Source organism: Petaurus breviceps, unplaced genomic scaffold, assembly GCF_028583685.1.
Source record: "Petaurus breviceps papuanus isolate PSGF00001 unplaced genomic scaffold, PetGlider_PUasm1.0 178, whole genome shotgun sequence".
Lineage (NCBI taxonomy): Eukaryota > Metazoa > Chordata > Mammalia > Diprotodontia > Petauridae > Petaurus > Petaurus breviceps.
In genome coordinates this window covers 36,606,764-36,628,313 of record NW_027185777.1, presented here as the reverse complement: position 1 = coordinate 36,628,313, position 21,550 = coordinate 36,606,764, and the positions used below count along the sequence as shown (strand labels likewise).

Genomic DNA, 21,550 nt, shown 5'->3' with positions numbered 1-21,550 from the left:
CCCTCTCTCCCTCCCTCCTTCCTTCCCTCTTTCCCTCCTTCCCTTCCTTCCTTCTCTCTTTCCTTCTTTTCTTCCTTATTTCTTCCAAAAATGCATTTGGCTGCAGCCATAGCTCTTGATCCCATTATTAGGAAGTGTTAGAACCTACATGCATTCACAGTTCTTTCCTTACTCAATGAACCATAGCCACTGAGGAGTAATCTTTTAATATATGCAATAAATACTGAAAAACTACAAAAGCCTACCGTGTTTCCCCGATAATAAGACACTGTCTTATTAATTTTTTTGGACAGAAAAACACCAGAGGGCTTATTTTCAGGGGAGGGCTTATTTTAATGAACATTGACAGCAATTTTAATAAACAGGTAAATGTGAACAAAAAAATGTACCTTTATTCAATAAGCAAATCACTGGGCAAGAACAGGATAATGCGCTCCCTGCTGCAGCTCTGATTGGATGCAGCTCGGAGCGCGGCGTGCGTTTCACCTGGGGGGGGGGTGCATACAGAGGGTACCGTAATGTAGCCTGTAGCGCAGGGGATCACCTTCACTACAGTAGCAACCTCAATAGGGCTTATTTTTGGGGGAGGGCTTATTTTAGAGGAATCTTACACAGTAAGGGGAGGGCTTATTTTCAGGATAGGTCTTATTATCGGGGAAACACGGTAATAGAACCATATTTTTTATATTAGAATTTCTGTGTTTTGAGTGTATATAAGAAAACTTTTATTTTTACAGGAATTAGAGGAAAAGATAAAGATAGAGAACAAAAAGATGAGTCTGAAAGAAAAGATGAAGATAAAGAAAGAAAGTACCGAGAAAAAAAGGTAAACAAAGTAGGAATTAAATGCTACATCGCTTCCAGATGGGGGGAACTTTAATAATAATTATGACTAGAAGGATTTTTCTTTGAGCTTTTCAAAACATAAAATGTAAACAGGTCAGGACAAGACCATGAGATAAATGGAATAAACTTATCTATGCATTAGTACAGTTAGTACCTAGAACACAATGAGTAATAAGTATATAGAGGATTTTCTCCTTTGCCCTAGTGACATTTGGGTCCTAGATTCACAGTGATCAGGGAAATGTAGCAAAAAAGGGACATTATCAGGGTAGAAAGTATGAATGAGGAATTTAGGCATTTTGCTTGACCTTGTTTGATGATTTTTTATGTGTTTTTTTTTTTTTTTTTACATTTCTATCTTCTTACCACAATGAGATTGCTAGAAAGGAAGTTTGATCTTGATGACTGGCAGACCCATTAAAAGAAGAGAGTTGTGGAAATGGCAGACCCATTAAAAGAAGAGAGACTAAGTTCACTAGCAAAGAGTCTGAGCTAAATGTCAGGCGCTCAGCAGCAAATATCATTTTTAAGTCCATTATGACCTGTCAGAAACTGATGAAAGTCTTTAACTCAAAAGAATACTTGGAACAAATACTGGAGAAGCTAACTCCTGTCATAGCTGTTGTAATACTTCAGTCCTTAGCTTTTGACTACCTGATTAGTTTATTAGCTCAAGTCAGCGGAAGGCAGATCATGATATAGTACTACATACATGTTTGTTGAATGAATCAATGAAAGCACACAGGTAATTGCTATGCTGCTGAAGGGTGGAGAGTAACAGCTGTGGAGAAAAGGAAATGACTACTTGGGAGAACCCTAGACTAGGGAATCTTTTATATTCTGTTATTTCCATTTTTCAGATAAACTGAGATTAAGTGATTTGCTCAAGGTCATTAAGTTAGTATGGTGCAGTTTAGACAAGGTGACTCCCAGTTCCATGTTCTTTTGATGATGTCACATCCTCCACCTGAGTTCAAGGTATCAGGGTGACAGAGTTAAGTATTCCTTTAAGTAAAGAGAATGAACTGGAAAAATTGTCAAAAATAAAAAAGACCATAGAAATACCTCCTTTCAGTGAGATGGAGGGGTTTTTAGTAGAACACCAAAGGCTATATTTCCCAGGACAAGTAATTTTAGGCTTTATAAGAAAATAGATAGACTGGTTTTTTTCTTTGTATTTATATTTTTTCCTGAGTAACAAAGGCAACTAGAAACAGATGTATCTGTACTCAAAACTATGAAACAATAGTAGATCACATAGTACTTAAGATAATTGTGACAAAATGTGATGAGAAAAAAAAACCCGAAGAATTTAAAGTAAACATCCCAGAGAAAGCCTAGGTTTATTTTAAATAATATTCTTGGAAGCTGAGGGAAAATGTTCACTGTAAATAAGAAGGACCACAGACACCTCAGCCCAAAACCATGCTTGGCAGGATGACAAACAAGAGACTATTTTAGGAAAGAAATACTTCTAATTTTGGAAAATTGAATAATAGCTCAAGGAAAATAAATAAGGAAACCTGTAGGGAAACCTAACTAGGGGGAAATTAGGTAGAACATAAAGAACCTTCCTGGATCACCCCTAGTCAGAAGTAACCTACCCTCCTTTTCCATGGAACTTCCTGCACAACTTTCAGTCTCTCACTGACTTAGGTTGAGGTATAATGGTGAGTCAGGTTTGCTTTGCCTTCCTTCTTTCTATTCCTCCTCTTCCTCTGCTTCCCTTTTGCTGGTGATAAGCATAACTAACACATTTGAAGATGTTTATCATTAATACATTCAGCATATAAGAGTTCTTGGATCAGTGGACTGACCATGGTACAAACTATGCCTTGTCTTCTGTGCTGTACTGAATTAAGGTGAGAAGTAGTAACTTGGTCCCAGGCTATGTTAAGGTCTGTAGACTTGATGAAGAAAGAACGTTCTCATGATTGTGTCTGACTCTTTGTGACCCTATTTGGGGTTTTCTTGACAAAGATACTGGAGTGGTTTGCCATTTCCTTTTCCAGCTCATTTTGCAGATGAGGAAACGGAGGCAAATAGGGTGAATTGACTTGCCCAGGGTCTCATAGCTAGGAAGTGTCTCAGGCCAGATGAGTCTTCCTGACTCCAGGCCCAGCACTGTATCCACTGTGCTACCTAGCTGCCCATTAGCTAAGCCTGGCCATTCATATATAAAGGATATATATAGATCAGAGATTTACAGTTGCAGTTGTAGGCATATAAATATATCCATTTTTCTTCTCAAGACAGGTAAACTATGTCTTCTGTGTAGTTAAGGACTTCATGTTTTTTACAATCAGAAATTATATAACTTAATATTTTTAAATACTGCAGTATGGTGAAAATAAAGAGTTCACTCTCAGATATTATCTGCATAAAGAAGATGGAGAAAGAAAGCACAAGAAACAAAAGGAACAAGAAGAAGAGAAGAAACACAGAGAAAAAAGCAGCACTAGGGAAAAAAGAGAAAAAGCGTCAAAAGAAAAAAGCAACATAGCCAGTGACAAGGATGTGGAAGAAAAACATAAAGAAAAACGACATAAAGATGGAGTTTCTTTTGAGGATGAGAGACCAAAAAATATCACAGACAAAAAAGAAAAAATATCTAAAGAAGAGCATAGAAAGAAAAAGGAATCTAAGGTAAAATTTTATTTTACTTGGAGCCTGAATTTTATCATTTAGTCTTCTAGCTTGTGTATCTTATTGGATACGAATGTATGAGTGACAGAGTCACATTTGGTTCCAGTGAAAGTGAATGTGGAAATTTATTGCTCCAAATATTGGAGACAAACATAACTGAAATTAGGATTGTTTGTATTGAAAAATGATAAAATCTTGATGTACTGACAAAGTCATTATCTGTCATTTGTATGTTGAATGCATTAATGAAAAACACTTTAAAGTGCTCAAAACTTCTCTGGGAATAATGTTGAAAAACAGGAAGTTGCGGCTTTATTATCACTTTATATAAAGTGGCTCTTGACTATAAAGCGTCTAATTGTTACACACACATATATATACATATAGATAGATAGATAGATTTAAATGCTGTGGTTGCTTAGTATAATTCTGGAGTCATTATTGAATTTCAAAAAAATAAAATCAACAATAATTTATCTATTCATTTAAGTGAATTAGAAACCGAGTCTTTTTTTCTTTTGTTGCTACTTTCTTACAATAATTTAGATTTATGTTTATGCTTCTCTTCACATGAATTCAAGACATTTTCACATTTATTATTTTGTAGAAAAGGAGTAGCTCTTAGCCCCATTTTATAACCCTCTAGAACAGAAAAGTAAGGTAAATGTTTGTGCTTACAGAACAAGACTGGTGAAGCCCAAGTGAGAACTGACATTTAAGGGACTAGCACTTAGTCATCTGCTTTCCCTACTCAAGTCTTTATTATCATTCTAATTTTAGAAGCGGAGTTATTAAACTAAGCTTTATGAATTAAAATCATAGACAGATAATCATGTTAAGAATGTTGTCCTGAAAATATTTCAGTTGAAACAGTTGTCTACATTAGCTCTGCTCCTGTTTTTTTTTTCTTCCTTTCACTAACAAATGTCATAATTATTGCCCTTTATTTCTGTCTCTGATAGAGACTTGGGGATTTTCTACTTCCCTTCCAGTATCTTCCTCTTCCTGGTACCTCCCCCACTCCTTCTGCTTCACAGGTGCCCAGTGCCTTCAGGCTGCCCTCCAGGGATCCCAGAACTGCTTCCTTCCCTTCCCCCTAATGCTTCCTCCCCATTTCCACATAGCATCCAGTTTGCTTTCCCCTAATGTATTCTTTAGTACCCACTCTCTCCTAAATGCCTTGGAATCTGGCTTTCTTTCCCAGATTCTTGACTTGAAAGGTACTTAAGCCCTCCTGATTGCCAGAGCTAAGGGCCTTTCTCATCTTTAGGCCTGAGTGCTTCATTTGACCCTCTTGACTACCTGTTCTACTTGAAGAGTCCCCCTTTTTTCTTCTAAATTCCCCTTTCTTATGTTACAGAACCTACTCTACTGGTAGGCACTTTTTTCTTTGCCTTCCTGATTTCCCTTCCTTTTCCTGTTCCCTTATTGTTTCCATATACTTTCTGTCTTGGAGAACTTATCTCTTCAAATGGTTTCAGGTATAGTGATTTATGCTGATGATCCTAGTTATCCTGGTGTTGAAATCTTGGAGTCATTTAGAATCACTCCCTTCTTTTATTTTCCATATCTAGTCACCCTATCCTGTCATTTTTACTTTGAAGTGTCTTTTTTTTTTTAGTGAGTACCTTCTTTTGTATTCTACTCTAATCCATGATATAAATGGTGCCCTAAGAATTAAAAAAATATTAAAGGTTGCTTTTCCAGTACCTTGTTAAGCCCCTCCTGAGGGTGTTGGGACTCATGTCCTAAAGTCCTTTTCCACTTATCTTGAAATGCCATAAAACTTCTTAACATGTACCAAAAAATTGCTTTTGTCTCCCTTATCCTGTGTTCCTCCTATCCTTTAATCTTTAGTCCACCATCCTGGACCATAAAGAATCCTTTTTGTCTCTCCCTCATCCTATGTCATAAAATTCTTTCTTGTCCTGTCTTTAATCTTTACCCTCCATAAACCCTCTAAAACTACATCGTCATTCTGAAACCTCTGCATAAGCATAACTCCTCAGATACTGGGTTCTCAATTAGCTTTCTTGCTAAGGAGGCCCATGTAGCCTTCACATAATAAAGCACTCATTGGCTACAGAGAATGTCTACGTGAATTCTTTTCACTTAAACAGCTCTCCTGAATCTGACCTCAACATTCTAGACCCTTATTACCTCAAAGGTGGAATGTTATAACTTTTTTGTAGCTAGTCGGACACCTATCTATCCTTCTTTCTATTTTTCCCCTACTAGTGCCAAACCAATCTTCCCTAAACAAGCCTTTCATCCTTCACTCTTCTCTTCAAAAACCTGTTATTATATGAAGTTCAAATTCATCTACTTGACTCCCAAATCTGGCCCCACCATATCTATTCAATCTTATTTCTCACTTGACCTCAATATATACTTCTTATTTTCATCAGGGATACCTCCTAACTTGCCTCTTTATAGGATGAGCTCAGAGTAGCTTAGTAGATGGAAGGGGGGTCTTGGAGTTGAAACAGTTGACTTGTATGGAGTTTCAGTCTCTAGATGTACAAATATTGGCTTTATAAGGCATATCAAGTGAGTTTCCCAGTGTAATTATTTCATCAGAATAGAAAAAGGAAAGTATCTGCCAAATTCCTCTATGTAAAGGGCATTAATATATCAGTAATAGAAGTTTTTGGATCATCTTGAAAAGTTAAAAGTGAAATGGACAAAATTATGTAATTATAAGCAATTTTCAATAAGGATATTTGTCACATGTTTAAATACCTAGTAATTTGTTATATTTTTTTAAAAAGGAATTATTATAAATTCTTAGAACTATCTGAAAAAATAATAATTGTTGGCATTCCTTTCTTCATCTGTCTCTCAGGCATGGTGCACTAATTTATTTCAGATATTACTAGATCATAAAATAGGTTATTTTAGGACCAGTTGGAACTGTAGTTCATATAATTTTTTATAGCAGCATTATATGTTGTTTTTTTTAATACATTGATTTTTATTAATAACTTATTTTTACATAACTCCCATTTCTCAGTATATCTTTCTCCTCTTTCCCTTTAGGTACTGTTTTAAAATTTGAATTCATATCTGTTTTATAGTTGATGTTTTCCTAATGATAGTTAAGAAAAATAATGAAATTCATTATTACTTTGTTTCACAGACGAGTGAACACAGAAGTGGAGGAGTAAATTTCAAAAGAGAAAATATATCTGTCAGCCAGTAAGAAAGATGAATAATTTGATTTCAGATACGTATCTCACAGTTCTTTTAGAGTTTGCTTACAAACTCTACATGTTGGCTCTAATTTTAATTAGAGTAAATTATAGGTGAATGAATGAATTAAAAAGCATATATTAAATACTTGGACTGGGTGCCAAGGACTGTGCCAATTGCTGGGGATATAAATATAAAAGGGAAACAGTTCAGTCCCTTCCCTGAGGGGACTTATTGTGTGTAATAATTGTCTTCCTGAAAAGTTATATGTGATTATTGTAATTAAGATCTTATTTTAAATGTAGTGGGAGATTTTGGTATCTAAAGGAAACCTTTAGGGAGTAATTGAAAATAGAAAATACTATTTTTATTTTTTATTTTCTGTAATTCTGTTATTTGGAGTTATTTGGGAATTTAGTAATGTGCTAGAAAAGGTGATTGATTTACTATCTAGTATACGCCAACAACCTGAAAAAGTTATAGCACTTGTAAATGAGCTATATATTTCCTTTTTCACAAGCATGAAATAGTTAATTATGCTCCCCCTATAGAGAGGGATGTAACAAATGTAATCATCACAAAGAGTTTTTTCATTTGAACGTTGTGAGTAAAGACATTTGGCTTTCCTTTAAAATTTGGCCAGAATGTCACTTAGGTCCTTTATTTCTTTTGTTGAATGTAGGTTCTAGGCAAATTTACAGATTCCATAGAGTTTATCTTTGTTGGTTTGATACCTCCTTTTAAAAAATATATTCCAATTTCCAAGGTCCACTCTCTCTCTTGCTCGTGCAGTTCCTAGAGCTTTTGTACTCCTTTCTTATAATCCTTTCCCAACTTACGCCATCAAAGGACACCAGCCTTTCCCTCCCCATATCGAAAAATGCCCCCAAAATTGTTTGCTACTTCTTGAGATTTTATTGATAAAATTAATTTATAGTAACTTATGAATGAATTATGGGTTTAACTGTTCACAGAATTTTTATCATTAAAAAGAATTTTTAAAAGTAAATGAACCTAAATATTGGTGGAGTGAGAAGAATTTTTAAATCAAGAGCACTTGCTAGTATCATTCTCAAGATCCTTCCCTTTGTGAAGAAATGATGTTAGTGACTTGGCCCCCAAGTTCTAAAAAGTTGCTAATTCTTCAATTAGAGCAGGATTTCTTGATCTATGGTCCACAGATTGCCAACAGGTCTGTGGGTATGTTTCAGAGTATTTGTGAACTTCGGTGAGAAAATAATGACATCTTTATTTTTCACTTACTTCTAGCTGAAATTTAGCATTTCCTTCAATTATAAATTAAAAAAAAAACATTATTCTAAGGAGGAATGCATAGGTTTCATCAGGCTGCCAAAGGTGTCCATCACAAAAAAGGTTAAGAACTCTTGCTTAAGAGCATTTAATTATATGAGAAAGCTTTTGCTCAGAATTGTGTGCTTTTTATAAAGCTCTAAAAAAATAAAAACATTTAAACACAAACATTAAATGTCAAATTGTTGATAGCCTTTATTTTTTTTGCCAGCCAAGTAATTAGCCATTTATAAGTACACAACAGAATAAGAAATAAAGTTAATTCTAAAGGGGAACTCATATTGATTTGTAGGGATATAAGTCTCACATTATGTCTAAATTGGCATAGGATATATAAGAGAGTTAAGGGATTTGCTAAAAAAGCCTCCCAAAGATAGAGTACAGACTTAACCATAAATACTTAAAAATGACAGGTTTATACTTTTTTAGTCTGGAGAAATCTTATTAATATTTTGCTTATAAAGATATGCTTTCTGTCATGTGAAAAATATGAGTCTTACTTAGTATTTAAAACTTTGTAATGTTTGGTTTCTAGGCATGGAGAGAATTCAGGAAAAACTAGTGGAAAGGACAGCAAAGACACAAGAAGAAAGGTAAAACAATTTGCTTTGGGAATTAATAGGTCACATACATTTTGTTATAAAATAAAGTTAGGAGTGTATAAACTAAATATTTGTAGCCTAATAGAGTGTCATGATTGAATAAGACATAGGGCCATGTGCAAAAATTAAAGCAATTTATCTTTTGCTGTATGGTCATGGTATGAAGAAAAGAGTGAGAAATTCATAGTTTAAATTTAGAGGGAAGACTACTGCTCTGGAAAAATTTTCATCTTTAATTTAGACAATTGGACCCCCAGTCTCAGGTGTTTCTGTTATACTGTCATGTTTCTTTTAGTGGGGCAATTTTCAGCTTATGTCATACTCTAAATGATTTAAATTTAGTCTGTAGACGGATCATTCTTAGGCAAAACCTTAGTCATTTAAAAGATAGCATTAATAACATTATTGCTTACTGATTAAAAAAAAATCTACCCTCTTATTGAAGCATAGACAATATATTTAAAAGAAGACAGAACGGTAGGTGGTTAATAAATGTTTACTGACCAATTGATTGGTCATTGCAAATTTTCTGTACTTTACTTGAAAAATTATCACCTTTAACTTAGACAATTGGATCTCTAGGTACTTATGTTCTACTGATTAATGCTTTTTATAGGGTGGCCAATTTCAGTTTGTGTCTTACCCTAGATGATTTCCTTTGGTATGTGGATAGACTATTTCTAGGCAAAACCTTAAAATTTATTCTTGGTGCCTTCTCATTTTTTTTTAACTCCTTTCCCTCCTTTTGACTTTCGTCCTGTCATCTAGCTATTTCATTAATGCCTCTTATTGTCATTTCTCTGTGTATGCCTCTCTTTGAGTGCTGCATTTTCCAAAATTACTTCTCTTCCCTTTCTTGTTTCATCAAAACTTTTATGTTACTACTTATTACAGGAAGTTTTAGTCAGCCTGATTATTTGATTAAAGAAATTCAACTAAATTGTGAATGATTGGTAGGTTTAACTTGTCCAAGGAAATATTTGCACCTCTAATTTGGTAGAATGTGTTTTTTACGAATTCACTAGTGTTTATAGGTGTTTATTTTCCTTCTTGTTTAGTTCCCTTTTATCAAATCTTGGTCACTGATCTCTATTCTCCAAATTTTTATTGACTTGATGTTTCACTTTCTAGGATTCAAATTATTTAGATTTTTTTTTCTGTAACATAACTTTAATGTACCTTGGAGTTTGATTGCAAATGAAGTTATCAGTTTAAAACTTTCAAGGGGAGGAGAATGTAATGTGTTTTTTTTTCTATCACAAGAATATTAAGAATGCTTTAAATATGAATTAGTGAAAATTAATTTTTTCTCTTTCAAATAGAATCATGATATTTATTATTTGTCTAAGTCACAAAGCATTTAATAGGTTAGTGAGTCAATCTCTGTAAAGTATTACTAATTTTTCAGAGGAGCTCAAAAACTGTGTATAGCGACTTTCTAATAGGAAGAAAAATCCTTGTATGTCTTTGCCTTTAAAGGTGTTGTATTGTTTTAAAAATATATATCGTTATCCCATGTCACTACCTTCTCTTCCTGCACCCTCAATCTGTCCACAAGCACCATAGAACTTCTTAAGGCAAAGAAGTACATTTAAGTAAAATGAGCAAACATATTGTCTGTCTGATAACAAACATAAAAGTAGGATGGTAGAGAACACCACTTACTTGATCCATTAACTCCTTTAGGATATCTAGTTAATAAGGCCAGAAAGCAAAATTTATAGTGCTTTTGTCACCTGAAAATGTATAGGTATGATTAATGCATACCTTGTAAATACCCGAATCTTTCATATTTACCACATGTTCAGGGCTATAATTAATGTTTCTTGAATATCAGCACAACTAAAACTTTAATGCGAGCTATCCTTATCACAATGTATCAGCATGATTTTCTGAACATGAGCTCACCTGTAGGGCATTTCAAGTTCACTCTAGAGAATTCTTTTCATCCTCTATCATTATGGATATTATTATTCAGTTTCAAACAGTATTTGAATAGTTTTAGATAGTGAGTTCCCTAGATACTTTCTTTTAGAAATATCTGATGTCTCCTAGTTATAGTTTTAATTGAGATTCTGTATAAGAGATGACATTAAAGTCTGCTTTTTAAACTCTTTCCTTTATTTGCGATTTTTGTTTATGTATCTTTTAGCACACTAGTGATGAAGGAATGTCGGTATGGGAATCTGCCCGAAGGCAATCAAGTGAAGAAATTGATGTAAGGAAGAAAATACATTTTTAAAATGTATCATTTAAATGTATTATTTTTAATACATTTAAATATATTATTTTTTAATTAATAATGACAATAGTAGCTTTTCTATATTTCTTTAATGTTTGCTAGTACCTTCCATACAGAGTCTCCCTTGTCTCTTATAGTATTGCTGGGAGAGAGCTATTACTGGTATCATATCCTCTGACAGATGAGGAAACTGAGACTCAGAAAGGCTAAGCTATTTTCATGTACCTGGTTATTGTTATTGTTCATCATTCATTCTTGAAGAGGACAAACGACATCACAAGAGTGATGTCTTGACCCACAAATCAAATAGATTTAAGTGAGGCAGAGCTGCACAAAGTCATCAGCCTTACTCCTCCGGAGTCATTGAAATCCAGTGGCAGGACAAAAGTCAGGACAACTGGTGTTGGCTTGGGATGTACTGAATGACCTTTGTGTCTTTAGTGTCTGACCAAACTCTAAGCAATCCATAGTGCCAACTTCAGCTATCTTTTTCACCTTTGGAAAAAATTGTTCCCTTCCTACCATTTCACTAGAGGATATCTTCCCATGCTTGGAGTAGACATCCCCTAACTTACCAACAGGTTTGAGACCTGTCAGTTATCCTCAGTGTACTCAGCTTATAATATTCTTCCAAAAATGTAGACTCCATAACTTAACACAAAGAACATAAAAGAACAGTGCCATGTTTATTCCTATCAATCCAGCTACATTAAGATCAGGACAAGAATAAACTCTTTGACCCAGAGAACCTCTTAATTCAGATTCCAGTAAGTCAGAATCTGTAAAAATTAAGACAAGGATGGGGAATGAAATTTATCTCAATTTACAGATCTTTTTTTTTCCTTCAGAGTACCAATTAATAGTATAAAATAGGGTATTTTATTGTGAGGAGAATATGTATGAGCAACACAGGGAGATCCTGCCAAGAATCTGAAAGCTACCAAAAAAACTATGGAGGAACATTAACATTAGTTATGATGCTAGGAAAAAAATATGGTGTAAAATGAAAGCACATTTTTGAAATGTTATACTCTTCTTGTTTATATTTTTAGAACAGTAGTATTAATTCATAAATGTTTCTAGTATTTTTCCTCTTACCTGGATTTTGATTTATAAAATTATTAAAAAATATTCATTAGTCAGAGTAACTAAATACTAAATTTAATTTGACCCATTCAGTAGGTTCAGATGAGGTCAACAGTTTTCAATCCCCTTTGGTTTATTCTGTGTTTTGTTTTTACCTTTCTAGGATGTTGAAAAGGAAGATATTGATTTAGGAAATGATGGTGCTGATGAATATACTGCCAATTATGAAGATGATTTTGAAGTATTTATAAAAACTAGACTTTTTTTCTTAGCCTGAATCTTTGATTCTTAGCAATAATTTTATTATAGCAGTTTCCTACTTGTATTTCACTTCTTATTATTACCATTAGTATTCTATATTTGAACTATTTGAATACATCTTTTGGGTATAAATACCTTACCATGTTTTTAACTAAACCTAATGGTATAAAACAATCCCAAGGTGGTAAAATTTATTTTGGTTTCAGTTGTACTCTGTCCAAAAATATTTATGTGCATTTGCATGTTCTCTTTATGATACCTAAGAATCTGGCAACATTGGATAGTTAATTTCTTTGATGCCAGGATACTTTCTCTGTGTGTGTGTTATAATTTTCCTATTATAATAAAAAATGTAGCAAAATATAGAAAGTTTATGAACAATATGGTGCTAAACTGAAGTATATATTTTCTGTTTTTATAGATTTTTTTTGTCCAAAATTTAGATTTCTAAATCATTTAAAAACTAAAGTCTTCTTATGGGGAAATCCTATTAAATGCAAATCCACAGTAGTTATTTCTTTTTTCATGTTAAAATACCCCCAGATATTTAAAACAGTATAACTTTCGAGAGGTTTCTAATAAATATTATTTAATTTTAAGGTCACCAATATAATGAAGTTGCTCCTTAGTGATTCTGTCATTTGAATTGAAATATTCCTGAATTTTAAAAACAATCTCTGAAATTGCTTAACCTTTAATTAGGGTTAACTAACCTTAAAACAATCAATAAAATAAGTATTTTTTAAAGGAATATGAAGATGATTTTGATAATTGTGATGGTGATGATGATGATGATGATGATGACGATGATGACAATGGTGGTGGTGCTGAAGAACAGATAAAAGAAAGGGATGAAGAAATTCCTCTAGCCAGAAAAATGGAGATACAAGAAATCCAAAGAGCCATTAATGCAGAAAATGAAAGAATTGGTACATTACCTTCAAAGCGAATTCAAAAACAATTTCAGACAGAACTTGAAAGAGAACCACGAACAGGTATACAAGTAAATGCAAATGATTTTTTTTATCATTTTAAACTATTTGAGTAACAATACATACACTCAATTCACATCCCCAAATCAATTTCCTGTTGCTGGAAGTGATTTTTATGGATTCATGATGGTTCACTATCTAGCATAATTGAGCACTTACCAGGTTCTCAATAAATTGATCATTAGGAATGATGCTTTCTGTGTTCAGTTTAATAAAGAGCACTTGGAAGTCAGAAGCCAAGAATTATAGGACAATTAAACTGTATTTCATCTTTTTTTGTATAAGAACTTAATGTAGTGCTTCACTTACAGTTGATACCAAATTTTTGTTGTTGCTAGTTTGATTTGACTGTGGCCCTTACTTTGAATTGCCTCTTACTTAGTCTCCTTATTGACTCTATGAAGGAGCCAGCAATTTAAATGACCGTAATGGTGCATGGCATTCAGAAATGTTGTGAGGGGAGCAGGGTTCTCTAACATTGCTAAGAATTGCCAAGTTAGATATATCTCAATAGAGTTTGTTGTAAAGATATTTCTAAATGAATCCTATTTTTCGATTGATTTTAATTAGGAAAAATCATAGCCTATACAACTCAAAATTTTAGAATAATACTCCAAGCAAGTTGTAGGATGAAATTAAAGAGTAAAAGGATACCAGAGGACCAGGAATTCAGGCCATTGTTAATTGTCTGCTTGAACCCCACCTTATGTGTTTTTTTTATCATATAGAAAAGTCTTTTAAATTTTATGAATTTACCTAAGTTATTCACAAAGTATGGACTGTCTTAAAATTTTAACTTAACTGAAAGATGTATATATATGTGTGTATGTATCTGTGTGTATCTATCTCTCTTAATGTTGTTTGTTTTTATCTATCTCTTGAACTTACTGGCCTCTTTCCAACATTTCTACTTGGTTGTGCCCATATATTTTGTTAGCATATCTTTGCTTAAAGAAGATAAACACACGAAATTAATATTACAAATATCCAATTCCTTACTTAATAGCTGAGGCTCTGGATTCTGGCTTTGGTATTTGCTAGTTATGAGTCAACTGTGTGTATAAAAATATGATTCACTTAGAAATTTTCTTTAGAACAAATTTTAATGAAATATTTCAGTTCCACAAGTTAAATCAGTTAATACACAGTTTGTATATTAATAATAATAATGATAATAACTGACATTTATGTCATGGTTTAAGTTTTACAAAGTGCTTCCCATATATTATTTCATTTGTACATAGTTGTCTAGCAACTGACACCAAACAGTTATTGGCACATAAATATAGACTGCATTCAGTGACTTCTTTGATGGCTGATAGTATCTTAGTTCCACAAGAATTTAGCCATAGCACATAATGGTATAACAAGATAGTGTCCTGTAGCAGCAATAGCAGGAACAGAATAGGAATGGGAAGAAGCCCACAAATGTAGTTAAATTGAGATATGTTATACTATAGAGAGAATTTGTAAATTAATTCCTTAATTTTGGAATACTGTTAATGAATTTCTGTTAAAAAAGATACTTTTATTGGTGATACTGCTATCCAACATTCATTGACTTCTGCTGGCCCTAATAATTTGTTCAGAGTGCTCTTTGTTGCCAGGAAACATCCAAACTTAATGACCAGAAAACACCATGTCATTGTCAAACCAGATTCCAATGACTGTGTTGTAAAACTTCCATATCATACCTCTAAATTGCTTAGAACTGTTGTATATTTTCCTTTAAGTACCATAGTTTCATAGCAGACAATTGAGTACCATAAGATTCTATTTTGCAGTATTGACTTACTATATTTAAGTTTAGTACCATATGGTATCAGTAGTCTGAATTACATGTTTAGCAGCTAAGAAGAATCATCCTAGAGGAATGATTTTTTTCTTCTCTGCTTTCAAAACTATATACTATGGAAAACATTGTTATTTAAAATAGGTCAGTGTGAAAGTAGCCTAATAGATTACACAAGTTATTTAATATGAACATGTATTAAACACTGAAATTTCAGGTGCCTAGACTCTAGTTAATAATTTATTAAGGCATTATGAGAGATGTAAAAATATTAGTCAATTCAGTATTTATTGTATTCTTCATATTATTTTGCTTTTTTATATTCTAGTTATTTAAAATATGTGTAATTTGATCTGTGATTTGTATTTCCCTTTTTTCTTGCAGAGCTACTGCTATAGTGCTAAATAAATACTTATTTATTGAATAAATATCTCAAATGAAAGATCAAAACTACAAAAGTCGTAGATGCTTATGTCACAGACCTTTTACTATGACTTTTTTGTTAATCTTAAACTAATGCCCTATTAAATGTAATGGTTAGAGGTACTAATAATCTATTCTATGCCAAATCTATTTCCATTTTTAATAGAAAACTTCACCAAAACAATTTCTATTTTCATGCAGAAGCAAAAGAATCCCCTTCTAGAGGCTCTCTCTGTGGAATATTTATGGATTTTGCTGCAGCCTCACAGCGACAAAGTTGTCGTAATCATGCTCTTAAACAGCGGTGGGTGACCTGAATAAATTCATGCCATTATGGATTTTTACCAAAATTCTGTTGTTCATTTTTGTCATATTTTTAATTCGTAACCATTTAGTACTGATAACCTGATATGTAGTTTGTATTATATTTTCTCTAAAATCATGCTGTTGCTATTCTGTAATTATTCTTTTCCAAATGTAAGTTATACTGTGTTAAATGAGAGTATGGCTTTTTTTAAAGGATCTCTTGGAGAAGGGTCTTTTGAAGGTGAACATTGAGAGGAACATACATAAACTGAAAATCACCTGACTCTTGTGAGGGGTTCAAAATGAGAAACTGGATTGTTATCAAGATCCTCTAAAAGAAGTAGTTTTTCTTCATTATCTGAATCTCTGAGTTTATAGTACCATTCCTAAAAAGCATGTTTCCAAAGAATCCTTAGTTAAACAGGAAAATGTGATTTGACAAATGTGAGCACATAATAATAGTATGGTTCCCATTATGATAGTGACTCTTGCAAAATAAAACTGCTTGTCTTTTTTGAACCAAGATGTCCCATTCAGCCTATCCATCTATATAATCGGGAAGTAAACCACTATGTAAACATTTGTCTGAATTAGAGCTACACCTAGTCATTTAGCTGAATTTTAAATGTTATGTCTGTAGGCCACCTTTGGCTAGGGATGGTAATTCAGGTGTGAGATGGGAATTGAATGAGACATTTGTTCATCCATCTAATATTAACAAAAGGATTTTTACTTAATCATAGTAGGGGAGAACATTCATTGTGTTGAAAAGATCTTCAACAAGGATGCATCCTTGATTCAGCTGAGCATGGCTTTCCTCCCTCTTTGTTGCCCATGATGATTCAGTGTCAGAAACCTGAAGGAAAAGCCCCAGACCCTTGTATCCTGGCTATTTATGTATACATGTATATATATATATATATGTATATATGTGTGTATACATGTACATATATGTGTATATACTCATATATGTAAGCAACTAATATAAATCTTATGAAATAAGAGTAAATTGGAATAGGTGTCTATCCCTTTCTCTTCTCAGGAGAACTGGGAAACACACAAAGAAATTATTTTCTTTATGAGTCAGGAATACATTTGAAAGTCTATGTAGGAGCCAAGAATTGTGAAATTCTGAGTTTTCTTCTTGTTATTCCTTTCATTGGTAATAGTATATATTAAAAATTTGTTCCTTCCCTCTGGGATGACCCTTGTTCCATTTTGTTCTGTGACAGCAGCATTCTCTCATGTCCCTGAGTACTAACATCATGGTAGAGGTTATGCCTCCCTTGTGGTTGCCTTAAAATGGAGACAAGAAGTTTCGGGGAGCAGTTAGGTGGTCCACTGGATACAGAGTCACACAAGTCTCCGGAATCAAGAAGATTTGAGTTCAAATCTGGTCTCAAGCACTTATTACCTATGTAACCCAGGTCAAGTCACTTAATCTGAATTGCATCAAGAAAAAGAAAACTGCAATTGCTTTTAGTATTCCATGGCCTGATGGCCTTCTCTGTAGAAAAATCTAAGTCAAGAAAAACAAATGCAGTAGATGGGGAGAATAATGCAAGAGGTGGAAGCCATATGAAGGGAGCTGACAGCTTGGTCAGTACATATAGCCCCAAGAATCATATTAGATCTCAGTGCCAACCACAGAATTCAAACCTAGAGAATGATGGAGAATTACTAAATTTCCTTACTCTAGACTTCTCAAGTACTTAGGAAAAATTTCCCCATTTATCTATCAATCATCCCCAGGTGGTTTATTCCCCTCCCACTGTGGAAGATCCTTTCTACTAAAAAAAAATTTGTTTAAATATTCCATCTTATAGAAAAAAGAAAATAAAGTAGAGGGTATGTATAAGATATAAAAATATAATATAGAAATATAGTTTATACAGTGAAATTATGAAGCCATTTTAATGCTAACTTAAGTGCAAAAAATAAAACTAATATTCTGATATATTAATGAAACTGTCATCACTCCAAGGTCCTACCCAATATTTTGGGATCGTTCAGACTTCAAAACATTCTAGTAGATATCCAAACTAGTTGCTGCTGATACATCCTCCTTAGGTAGAGGAATGCAGCATATTGGAGGGGTAAAGGCTGAAAGTAGGCAGCCTAGCTAAGAGACTCTTGAAGTAGTTCCAGATTAAGGTAAGTAAGGACCTGTGTTAGGATGGTGGTTATGGGAATGGAAAGGAAGAGACATTTCTGAGGAAGAATTAGCAGATGAAAGAAAGGAGAATCTCGGGACCCAAAGATGATTCAGAGGTTATGAGCTTGGGTAACTGGGAAAATGGTCAGTATAATTAATAGAAATTTCTCCCTTATTTCCATTAATAAGGAAGTAAGAGAGTAACTGGTTTTTTTGGCGGGGGGGGGGAAGGGTTGTTTAGGGTAGATAGAAGCAAAATGATTTTGTTTTTAACCAGTCAGTAAACATTTATTAAATGTCTCCTGTGTGTGAGGGCTCTGCTAAATGCTTTGCAGAAAACATAAATAGGACTGTCCACTAGGCAGATGGAAATAGGGACCTGGCTATGTAGGGAGAGATGGGGGATAGATGAAAGTATACATTTAGCAGTTATTTTCATAGAGGTTGAATTCCTGGGGTAGGAGGGAGTATAGCAAGAAAATGAGAAAGAAAAACTGAGCATTAAACCTTGGGGAATGTCCACACTTAAGGAGAGTAATCTTTCTGCATGGGGTAGTATGTAGGAATTACAGTCATGCCACTAGCTGAATTTAGGTAAGGTTTTTTAAACATCTTTGGGCCTCAGTTTATTTAATTAGCCTTTATGAAAGGGCTAGGTTATATGATATTTAAGATCCCTTCTATTGTAAAATTCTATCTATGATTAGAACTGGGATAATGTAGAAGAGGAGAGCCAAGGGAGGAGAGAGTTTCAGGAAGAAGGAGGAGGTTAACAGTGTCAAATGTTACTGAGGGATCAAGGAGATTGAGGCCTGTAGATAATACAGGCCTTTTATTTGCTGATTAGTAGTCATTGGTAAATTTGGAGAGCAGGTACAATAAAGGGATTGAGCAGAAGTTAGGTCAAAAGAGGTTAAGGAGTCATTGGATACCAATGAAGCAGTACGGATGACTTATAAAAGTTAATTAGTGAAAGGAAGGTGAGAATTGAGGCAGTAACCTAGAGGCGTTAGGATCAAGGAAAGCTCCCCCCCTTTTTTTAAGATAGGGAGATCTGATTATACTTTTAGGCAAAGGGTGAAGAGCAACGGGAAAGAGGGAGATTGAAAATAGAGGAAATAGGTTATTGATGGAGCCAAGGTCCGAGATTGGAAAAGATGTGATAAAGAACATGAATGGAAAGTTTGGCCTTGGAAAGAAGGAGCAATTCTTCTGAGAGGGGAGGAAAGAAACAAGAGAAGATCCACAGAATTTTTTTGGATGAAGATAGAAGAAACTGGGAAAATTCTCCTCAGATGTTCTCGTCTCCTCAAGTAAAGAGTTAGTTTATCTCCTGAGAGTAAGAGAGGTATGGATGGGATTGAGAAGTATGGCAAAAGGTTTGGAATAGCAACTATGGAACATTTAGTAGGAAGGTGATAAGAATTATAAGGGCTAGCATTTGAGATATTAGAGGAATTCTATGCCTTGTAAACAGCTGAGGTATAGAAATATTAAGGTAAAATATTAAAGGATCATGAATCCTTAGACTGTGCATCTTAATTTTGTGTTCTCTTGTCAATTCATTTTAAAGGACACGCAGCGCAAAGTTACTTCGACTGATTGACATGGATTTTTCATTTAGTTTTTCCCTTTTGGATCTGCCACCAGTAAATGAGTATGATATGTACATAAGAAACTTTGGTAAAAGAAATACTAAGCAGGTGAGTGTATAATTTTTCAAAAATAAGCTTTATTCACACCTTATGTTTCTGAATCTTATAGTAATTTCTGGATGAGTCTTTTCTATTTTCCCCTTTTCCTCTTTGTAATGAAGATTTCTTCAAAAACTACAACTACATTAATCATGTCTGATAATTATAGTAATAAATGTATATAAATAAATATAATATTAATGTCTGCAACATTCTGCCTCCCTACTTTCTTGGTTTTTTTTTTTGTGTGTTTTGTTTTTTTTTTTACTCAGAAGAGGAGAGTTTGTTTCATGACATCTTCTTTAGGACATGTATTGGTTTTTACATTACTTTGAATTCCTCTTCTTAGTGTTCTTCTCAGTCAAACGATCAACCAAACTATCAGTTAAGAAGCATTGATTAGGTACTTTTAGGCACTATGCTAGGTGGGCACTGGGGATTCAAAGACAAAAAAAAAACAATCTTTGCTCTTAGGACATAACATATACCTGTAAGAGCATCTACAGAATATATATATGCACATGCATGTATGTATATTTATGCACACACATGTCATGTATATGTGTATGTATGTGTATGTATAATATGAAATAAATAAGTGGTGCTTGAACTGCTTTCTGAAGGATGTGAAGGCTTCTATGAGGTGAGAGTGAGGAGGGCGTATTGTTGCAATCATTATATCTATGAAACTCTTGGTTCTGCTTTTTTCATCCTGTACCATTTCATACATATCTTTTTTGTTTCTCTTAATTCCTCATATTTGTAATTTCTTAGTTTATAATAATATTACCTATTTTCCTATGTCACTTTTTATTCATCCATTCCTCAATTAGTGGCATAAAGCTGGGATTTTAGAAACATTACTCACTGTATTGTCACTTCTTTGCCACCACGATATGTGCTTCTATGAATGTTTTATTAAAAGGCTATGACTTATGAAATTAAAAGGCAGAATTAAAATAAAAGATGAATTAAAAGTAAATTTACCTCATTACACCAGACCAGAAAAGCAGGAGTATGGAATGGTTTTTCAAAGCTTGAAGAATTGTAGATTTGAGAAAATTGAGAGGAAATATTTTTTTTTTCAATATCACTCATGCAAAACTAAACCTCAAGGTTAGTAAAACAGGTTTGATAAGAATTTAAATGCTTTCATGAATGACAGGTCCATAATGGATTGAGTAGAAAGCTACTGACATGTTTTCCACAAAATATCTCTTGATTAGAAACCAAATGCTTTCCAATGAACCATTAGTTGAAGAGACAGCAGTGTTACAGTTCTCTCTGGAGAGAACTGGGTTTGTATCCCATATCAGCACTGAGACTTGGGGCCTATTGAACTGAACCTCTCAGTGCCCAAGGTTCTAAATCCGTAAAATGAGGATAATAATGATTGTGCCCTTTACTTTAAAAGATTGTTGTAAGGAAAGTTCTTTGTAAATCTTAAAGCATGATGTGTTTTATCATTTTATCTTGTATGGGCTACCTTATGTATATTTCTCATCTCAATTAGATTTTAAGCTTTCTGAGGGCAAGAATTAAGACTTCTCTTTCTCTTGTGTCAGCCATAGTTTCTAGTATTTCCTTAAACTTGAAAGGAGCTATGATTTCATCCATTTGAGTACTTCCTCCACGAATGTATATTGTTACATATACACATGCACATACATGCGCACACACATGCCTTAGTAGGTGGTTCTTTGTGAATTGCTGTCTGGTTGCTGACCTTCTGATTTTGGACACTTGAATCGGCTGAGTCTTTGGGTGACAGATGCTTTGTGTCAGTCCGTCTCAGGGACCACAGTGGGGCCTTCCTTGCTTGTTAAGACCTGTCAGACTTTCTGTTCGTCTGCTGTAGTACTTGAGGAGCCAGTATTATCACCACCGTGAAGCATCAGGGTAGGATTTGGGTCAAAGAGTGACTGTCCTTTAATGGTTATTTACTGTTAAGTGTCTGCTCTGTGTAAGGCACTGATGATACAAAAACAGAACCATGCATTCT

General features: G+C 33.9%; 1 protein-coding gene across 1 annotated transcript in view; it reads left to right on the top strand.

The window, feature by feature from the left end:
* The window catches only part of DYNC2I1 (dynein 2 intermediate chain 1), a 112,490-nt gene that overhangs the window by 33,284 nt on the left and 57,656 nt on the right, over positions 1–21,550 (top strand). Inside the window, exons 4-12 of the mRNA XM_069086069.1 lie at positions 738–826; positions 3,187–3,492; positions 6,632–6,690; positions 8,531–8,588; positions 10,750–10,815; positions 12,089–12,166; positions 12,935–13,181; positions 15,595–15,697; positions 19,428–19,557. Coding sequence (XP_068942170.1) covers positions 738–826; positions 3,187–3,492; positions 6,632–6,690; positions 8,531–8,588; positions 10,750–10,815; positions 12,089–12,166; positions 12,935–13,181; positions 15,595–15,697; positions 19,428–19,557 — 1,136 coding nt within the window. The remainder of the gene's footprint in view (positions 1–737; positions 827–3,186; positions 3,493–6,631; positions 6,691–8,530; positions 8,589–10,749; positions 10,816–12,088; positions 12,167–12,934; positions 13,182–15,594; positions 15,698–19,427; positions 19,558–21,550) is intronic.